Source organism: Gavialis gangeticus, unplaced genomic scaffold (assembly GCF_001723915.1).
Source record: "Gavialis gangeticus isolate Ggan-Ray unplaced genomic scaffold, GavGan_comp1, whole genome shotgun sequence".
NCBI classification, from domain to species: Eukaryota; Metazoa; Chordata; order Crocodylia; family Gavialidae; genus Gavialis; species Gavialis gangeticus.
The window spans coordinates 10,742,187-10,750,855 of NW_017729014.1; the positions used below are offsets into that span (position 1 = coordinate 10,742,187).

At 46.1% G+C, this 8,669-nt stretch overlaps 1 protein-coding gene across 4 annotated transcripts in view; it reads left to right on the plus strand.

Annotated features, from left to right (window-relative positions):
* Window positions 1-8,669, plus strand: part of MTOR (mechanistic target of rapamycin) — a 123,966-nt gene that overhangs the window by 25,353 nt on the left and 89,944 nt on the right. For all 4 annotated transcript variants that reach the window (XM_019511733.1, XM_019511735.1, XM_019511734.1 and 1 more), the window contains 7 exons: window positions 561-673; window positions 1,496-1,658; window positions 1,983-2,075; window positions 2,819-2,965; window positions 4,265-4,407; window positions 6,921-7,083; window positions 7,203-7,348. In XM_019511733.1, coding sequence (XP_019367278.1) covers window positions 561-673; window positions 1,496-1,658; window positions 1,983-2,075; window positions 2,819-2,965; window positions 4,265-4,407; window positions 6,921-7,083; window positions 7,203-7,348 — 968 coding nt within the window. The remainder of the gene's footprint in view (window positions 1-560; window positions 674-1,495; window positions 1,659-1,982; window positions 2,076-2,818; window positions 2,966-4,264; window positions 4,408-6,920; window positions 7,084-7,202; window positions 7,349-8,669) is intronic.

The window sequence follows — 8,669 nt, forward strand, 5'->3', positions numbered from 1 at the left end:
CAACCCCAGCTTCTTCCCTGCCATGTGCCCCAAAACGCAAGTGCAGCCACTATTGGCCACAGACCCCTGGCTGCTCACAGCCAGCAATGGGCAGACCTGCAAACAGCTGCATAGGGTCCGGAGTCCCAGCCCAGCTCTGTGGCCGGTGGCAGCTGCACATGAGCCTCAAGGTGCACAGCACGGAAGGGGCCAGGGCAGTGTAGCCCTGGCCCTTTTCTCACTGTGCTCGTTGAGATGCACATGCAACAGCTTCCGGCAGTGAGCCAGACTCTGGATCCTGGTACAGCCATTAGCAGGCTCGCAGCTATCTGCTGTGAGCAGCCTGGGTTTCATGGTGGCAGCAACAGTGTGCTGGCAGTGGCTGCACATGTGCCTCGGGGAGCACGGGAGGAAAGGTACCGGGGTTCCCCTGCCACCCGTCCCTGGCATGCCAACATCTTCTAAGCCCAGGTTGCAGGGTTTTTTTGGCACTTGGCCCAAACATGTTGCCAACCCCCACTCTACAGTGTTGCTGTTTTACAACTTTAAGTTGGGTGGTGTTGGGTTGTCTTCCTCTCCAGTTGCTGAATGCAATCCAGCTGTTTGGCGCCAACTTGGATGACTACCTGCACTTGCTACTACCTCCCATTGTAAAGCTGTTTGATGCCCCAGACGTCCCAATACCGCCTCGGAAGTATGTATCCACTGTTGTTTGTTTTCTCTTTTTTTTTTTTCTCTCTCCTCTCTCTCTGCTCATTCCCTCTGGGTTCCTTAGTGGTTGCTATGATCTGAAATGACACTAATTGCTCATTAGTCGCTTCCAAAGACTTTCACTTTCTCTAGTCACCAGTCAAGTGGGAGACCTACTTATTGCTTTATTGTGTTGAATGCATAGTGCTAGGACAGCCTAAGCCACAGAGAGTGAGCTCATTTGTCTGAGATGAGCAGTGGGCAAGCTAATGCTTCTAGCCCACCTTGAATACTGTCAGTACTGTGCTGTTAGCACCCCAGAAATGGAGCTCATCCTCTCTATCAAGGTTGCTGGTAAGGCACTCTGGGTAACAATGAAGTGAGCTTGAATGCTGTGTAAATAGCTGAGTGCAGGTCGGGCCTAAGCTCTTGCTGCATTGTTACTCAGGATTCATGAGGTAAAAGTAGGCTCTTAATGCCTGAGTTAACAGGCGTGTGTAGCCTGTTAACTCGAGCACTAAGAGGGATTTGGCAAATGTCTGATGCTACTTGCACAATATAAATGACTGCCTGTCTCACCCTTGGGTATCTTAATCAGCCTCTACTGTATGCTTTATTCTTTTGACATGGACTAAAATAATGGGAGGTGAGAGGATTTATTAGCCATTGCCCTGTTTCAGGCAATCTTGTAAGTGTTCTCCCTGAAAGCCAAGTCCTTGCAGAAGCTGAAGATGACTGTGCATGTCACCTGTTTCTCTTCAGCCAGCCTGCTCCTTCTGTTTCACTCTGTCAGAGATAATGAGTCTCCCTTTTTCTTTGATTTCAGAGCTGCTCTAGAGACTGTGGACCGCCTGACAGAGTCTCTGGATTTCACTGATTATGCTTCAAGAATTATTCATCCTATTGTGCGCACACTAGATCAGAGCCCTGAGCTACGGACACCGGCTATGGATACTCTGTCCTCTCTGGTCTTTCAGCTAGGGAAGAAGGTAATGTCTTTCCTAAGTCTGAAAGCCACCAGAAGAGAGAGGGACTGCCCCAAAGTTTATGGCTATAAGATGGAGTATTTATTGTGTAGTCAGCTAGGGCCTTAAAGAGATGATACCCAGTTTTGCAATGTTTCCAGTCCATGATTGTGAAATGCAATGGGTTTATTCTCAAAATAAACCAATTCCTACCTCTGCCATCATTTGTCCAAATTAAGTTTTTTTTTAGAATCTAGTGTTGGCCAACAAAATGGACATGGAATCAGTGGGTATATCTTTAGTCTTGGTGAGATTGGCTAATGAACTTGTGAAACCTTTCCCCTACAGTACCAGATTTTTATCCCAATGGTGAACAAGGTCTTGGTGCGTCACAGGATAAATCATCAGCGGTATGATGTTCTCATCTGCAGGATTGTGAAGGTGGGTTGGTTCATATGAATTAATGCAACAGAAAACTTGGTTGGCCTCAGCTGTAGGATGCAGAGCAACTATTTCCATGTTTTTGGGAGATTAGTTATATTATAATCTGGTATTTTGAGAGTGAAATTGCAAAACTTGTCCGGTGCGTAAAACTTGATCCTCAGTCCTTCTGCAGGGAACCAAAAGGGATCCTAAGGTACTAGTTGGTATCCTTCTTTCTCTCAATTAAATTGTCCGATTGAGCCTTCCTCTTCACCATTTCCACACCAGGGCTAAGGGAGGACTCTTCTGCCTTAATTTTCTGCAGTGGACCCCATGGTTCATAAGCCAGTAACTGCTCCACTCTGTTACTACTTGCTTAAGGGGGTCTGTAGCACATCGGTATTTAGTAGCTATTGCAGAGACCCATATAGGGGAGGGAAGTGGCAATGCGCATTTGTGGCTCACTATTCCACAGTGGCATGCCTCAGAGTTCAGCTTTTCTATCCTTTGGTGTTGAGAGTCAAGATTTCTTGACACTTCTGCTGAACAGGCCTGGGATGACCTGAGCTTGCAGATTCCAAAGACGTCCATGTTATGAAAAGTGATTTCCCCTCCCTTGAGCTGAGCTAAGCTGAATGAGTGAGAGCTCCTCTGACTTCCGCTAAGTTGACCCTCAGCAGATCTTGTTCGTGACTTGTGCATGTCAAAAGAAACCTTAATGGTGGCCCTTCTGATCTTCATTCTGAGCCATCGGTTTGCAGGGCTACACACTTGCTGATGAAGAGGAGGATCCTTTGATTTATCAGCACCGAATGCTGAGAAGCAACCAGGGAGAGACACTAGCTAGTGGCCCTGTAGAAACGGGTCCAATGAAAAAACTGCACGTCAGCACCATTAACCTGCAGAAGGTGGGTATGGAGCTCCCTGTTTCAGTACTATGCTGCAGAAAGGCCAGGCTCTTGGTGTCTCAATCCAGGAGGTATGTCCAGTGCCACAGAACAGGGTTTGGGGGTTTTTTCAGTGTTCTCTTCCATTGCTGACTCTCATCCACAAGAGGAGAGTCCACCTGATATCAGGGATTCCCCTGAGAATCCCATATTTTTAAGAAATTCTGAGGTGCTTTGTTATACTTGGAAAATGTCTCATGAGCTGCGCAGCTGCTGGGCTGAAAAAGCACCATGGGTAATATTGTAGGGCTGTTTCTCCAGGTCAGAAGAATAAGCAAAAGTTCTTGACTGCAAGTAGTGAGCCTTGGAAAGGTCTCTGACTTCTAGATATATCTTTATTGGTGCACATCACTATGGAATAGCCTCCTGTCAAAGGCAGCTGTGTAAAGTGTCCTCTGTACCATATTTGGGGTGTCTAATGTTTGATTAAGTCCCTACAGTATCTGATATTTCCAGCTTAGCTGTGAGTGGACAGATGTCTTAGTTGCACATGTGGGACCATCTAGATTCCAGCAAATACTGATTGGCTCAGAAAAATGACAAGAACGCTTTGTCCAAAGGTAGCAATAACTCCTGAGACTGATATGTTGGTTGTTGCTTTTGGCAAAATCTGAAAGTAGAAAGTGTTTTTTTACTATAGCCTAATTTTTATTTTATTTTAATGGCTAATTAAATTTTTATGCCTAATGCTCCATCCACTGGCTGCATTGTGTGTGGTGCCTGTTCCCAACAGCAGGCACTAGTAGCCAGCGTTCACTTTGGTTGGCCTTGAAATGTTCACCTCAGACATGTCTACCAGTCAATAAAGACTCTTCCCCACCTGCTTTCAAAAATACAGTGGTACAATTATGTCTGGTCATATTGGCCATTGTTTAAGTACTAGCTAGATTCAAAAGTGCTTCTGCATGAAGGACTGAGTTGACCCTGCTGGGTTTGAATATCTAATTCAAAGCATTTCAAAGGTGGTGCTTGAGTAGGGGTATGTGGCACTTAATGTGCTTCATATGAGGTAAAGAAGAGCAGGGGAGGCTTCCTGTGCATGAGGGGGGAATATATTTGGAAAGATCCTTTGGAGGAGCCAGTGGTCTGAGGAAAGGCACCCTTAGCAAGGAGGGGACAAGCAAATCGCAGCTGACAAAAGGGAGCAGATGCAACAAATTGGAAATATCTCTTCTCTTTGCTCTTCTGCTTTTATTCACTGTGGGATTGTGTGCAGGTGCTTCCCTCAGAGCATCTCAGCTATCTTGCTTTTTGTTGCAGGCTTGGGGAGCTGCAAGAAGAGTCTCCAAAGATGACTGGCTAGAATGGCTCAGACGGTTAAGCTTGGAGCTGCTGAAAGATTCCTCATCACCATCCCTGCGCTCTTGCTGGGCCCTGGCTCAAGCCTACAACCCTATGGCCAGGTACAGTCACTGTGTATTTCATGCCTCTCCTTGGAGCATCGTATAGATGCCAGAAACTGGAAGAAAATGGAAATAGGCAAACAAGGTTCGTTGGGTAAATGTGCTATCTTTTATTAGACCAACTAAATAATTGGAAAAATTGTTCTTTGCAAGATTTCAGGTACAAACACCCTTTTTCAGGCATAGGAAGAGTCTGCTGGTTTTTGTGTGCTCTCCTGAGTGAAATAGAAACCAAAATGCAAAATGCAGGTCTGTGAAAATGCAAAATGTATGGCAGTGAGGATCAGAAGGAATGGGAGACAATAGGTGAGAGACAGGTAGGTGCAGGGGGAGAAAAGGGCGGGGATGTTGAACTGGTGATAGACTGTAGATGGAAAATTTTACCAGCTACATTCTATCACCAATTCAACATCCCTTCCCGTCCCCCACCTACCTGTTTCTCACCTGTTGTCTCCCATTCCCTCTGATCCGCACTGCCACACATTTGCATTTTTACGAACCTGCGTTTAGCATCTTGGCTTCTATTCCACCTAGGAGAACAAACACAACACCAGCAGACTCTCCCTATGCCTGAAGAAGAGTGTTTGTTTTCTGCAAGCTTTCGGGCACAATTTTTCCAACTGTTTAGTTGGTCTAATAAAAGATGCCACATTTACCCAAAGAACCTTTTCTGTCTATGTCCTTAGACCAATGTGGCTACAACCCACAACCCTAAAGGAAATGGAAAGTCATTTAAGAGCTGCTGAGTTGTACAAAATAGAGATAACTATTGTTTGGGGGTAAATAAAGCAGGTGGAAATTGTACTTCCTCTCCAGTTTCTTGAGGTACAGAAAACCTGAGTAGAATTTTGCCTATTATTGTTTTCATAATTACACAAGGCAAACATCAATGAAGCTGGAAAAAGAGCAAAGTGTAAAATAGCTTGTAGGGTCCCATGTCTCAGATAAAGATTTCTCTAGGCAAATAAACATCTATGATTTTAGTTCCTTCATAACCTCTATGTCAGGACTGACTTGTGAGTGCTATAGAATCCACCTATTTATCTCTTCGCTGTGGCATATAAATATCACCTTGGTGTGCAGGGGCCTCACTTTACTACTGTCACAAAAGTGTGGCCTGTTTGAGTTTTAATCTTTTTCTTTTATAAGTGAAACCTAGCATGCACAAAATAGAAGGATTGATTGCCTGGCAAGGGTCTGGGACTTGCTGTGTGGTTAGACAGCATGCAAGTGTCCTTCACACAGGTCTGCAAGTACATCTCAAACCTCTATTATTTCTCTACTTCCCCTGTGCACTTTAACCTTACCTGCCATAAACCCAGCCATTGCACTCCTTCAGTGAATATAGGTAATGTGGTAGCTTTGTGTTATGAACATATGACACTTCTCCCCCTGCCGCCCTCATCCCTTCCTACTGCATATAAGGATTTTTTTAAATTCTATTTTAATCTGCTTGGGTGTTTTGTACAGAGAACAAACCAAAAATCTCTCATTTTTTTTTGTATACCAGCATGGATTGCAGGACTCGGCACAGAAGGAACAAGCGTTTTTAAATTAATCCTTAAACCACTAGAATGTTTTGTAGCTTAGTGGCCTGAGCATGGAGTGTGACACTCCTTTCAACCACATATTTAAATCCTGGCTGGGTATACCTGGCCATGTGTTAAGTAAGGTAGGTAAACAGAGTTGTGTGCTATTGTTGTAGGCCTCATGAGTTGGAGCTTCAAAATTGAGGCTTCTGTATAGTAAAGATCCTATGGTATTTTCTGTAGAAGCAAAAGGTCCACCTTCTCTTCCTCCTTTTCAGTGTAGCAGTGACTGAAAAGACTCTTCCATATGGAGTTGTGTAGGGCAGATGGGGACGTCTGGCATCTAAATGAGTACTGCTTCAATAGACAGTACCAGGGATTACAAGAAAACCTTGTTTAAATCTGTTTAATATCCTGTTTTCTCTGCACTGAAAAGCAAGCTATAATTGAAGGTGAACAAAAGCTAAAGAAGCAGCAGCTTTCCCAGTGATGTAATTTAGTCTTTTATATAAGATTCAGTGCATTAGAGAAGTGTGTCCCTAGATAACCTCAATTAGTCTGCCTTGAAGGAGCTGCATCTGCCAGTAGCACAAATTCACTGCTCTCCTATGGATTTGGTTTCAGATTTTTAGTACCTCAGCAAGATGCTTAGAACTTTTGAACTTCTTATATTCCAAAAAATACTTGGTTCAACACTGAGTTTCTGAAATAGCTTTAGCAGCCGGCAAAGTGTTGAGCCAGACATTGTGTTTCACACCAGATAATCAGTGGGCGAATCTACATGTGCAACTAATTAATGCACAGAAAGCTTATTGCACAGTAAGCTTTCTGTGAAAGCATGTCTACATGTGCGCCCATTAGGAGGAAAGTATGCTCCTAACAGGAGCAGTACAGGGCAGGGAAATATCTACCCTGTTCTCCTGCCATATGAATGTTGGGTCCCAACCACTGACCATGTCCCTGTCCCTGTCTCTCTGTCTTCAGAGATCTCTTCAATGCTGCCTTTGTTTCATGCTGGTCTGAGCTGAATGAAGATCAGCAGGACGAGTTGATCCGAAGCATCGAGTTGGCCCTGACTTCTCAGGACATTGCAGAAGTCACTCAAACACTCCTGAACTTGGCAGAATTCATGGAGCACAGTGACAAGGTAGAGGTGGCAGACAGGGAGCCCTTCTCTAAGGCTACCTGGGTGACACTTGTGGCAGGTTTATAACTGCAAGCTCTCTCCTCTTTGTCTACCCACTTTGTTTCTGATCTCCTCTCCAGGGTCCTCTGCCATTGCGAGATGATAATGGCATTGTTCTGCTGGGGGAAAGAGCTGCCAAATGCCGAGCATATGCCAAAGCCTTGCACTACAAGGAGCTGGAGTTTCAAAAAGGTCCCACCCCTGCCATCCTGGAGTCTCTTATCAGGTAGGAGTCAAACTGAAGAGCTTCACGCTGTCTCCTCTGTATTGAAATTCCCATGTACAGCATTGTCATTTGAGAGCCTAGGTTTACGCCATTCCTTGACCTTTAAAGAAAGCCCTTGTCATGTTTCAGATGGTCTGTTAGGAGATCCAGGGGTAGGTTTCCAGATTGCCTGGAGTTCGTAGGTTGTACACCCTCCCCTATCAAGTTCCTTCTACCTTCTGTGGAGTAAAGGTTCCAGTGGGAGCCATCACTCAGGATTCAGTAACGTCCCTGCCTCCTTCAGTGAGCTGTAACCTGTTAATGACCCACCAGAGCACATCAGGGAGAGGCCTGGGTGTGGGTCCCCATGAAGTAGCTGAGGCATGGAACAGAGAACCTCCAAGAAAGCAAAGCTGGTGATGCTAAACCAAATGGAGCTTTCAGGACAAAATCTTGGCTTTTAGCTAGTGTATTTTGTTGGGGTTTCAGTGCTTCAAATTGGACTAATGTGGTGCTCATTCTTGACATGGCAGGAATCTCTAGGTTCTGGGAAAAAACCAATGATTGCAAGGAGCTAGGGGTGTGTCCTCAAAATGAGAGACTTCAACTATGCCTGTGCAAAGCAGCTAGTATTTGCTTCGGATTCTGGTTTGGCTGATTCAGGGGACAGTGATTCAAATCGTTGTCCTGAGTCAGATTCAGCCAAATTGATTCGGAGTTTTGGCTGCTTCCGAATCGGCCGAATCTCCGAATCACACAGGCCCCCATCCCCTGCCCACCCTAGCTCCCAACTCTTTGGGGGAAAAAAAACAAACAAAAATCCACTCACTGGCTCCTGCCCAGTGGGTGGGAGGCAATCCCTGCTGCCCCCCACTGCCCCATGCCATGTGGGAGCTCCCTGGCCCCCACCTGCTGTCCCAGCCCCACCATGGCTGCCCCACCTGCCCCAGCTCCTGGCCCTTTAAAAAAACAAAACAAAAAAAATCCCCTGGACTCACCGGCTCCTGCTCAGTGGTGGGGGAGGGGGATCTCCACTGCCCCACGCTGCGTGGGGGGGCTTTGCCACAAGCCCCTCGGCTGCTGCAGCAGCCGGTAAATCCAGGGTTTTGTTTTGCTTTTTTTTTTTTTTTAAAGGGCTGGGAGCTTGTGGGAGGGTGGACTGGGAAAGCAGACAGGGACTGGGGGGCTCATGGCAGAACCCTCCCATGTGGTGGGGGGCAGCAGGGATCACCCCTCCTCCTGGCATCAGCCATTGAGTAGGGACTTTTTTTTTTAAACAACTGGGAGCTGGGCCGAGTGCGGCAACCATGGGGAGGCTGGGGGAGCGGGCGGGGATCAGGGG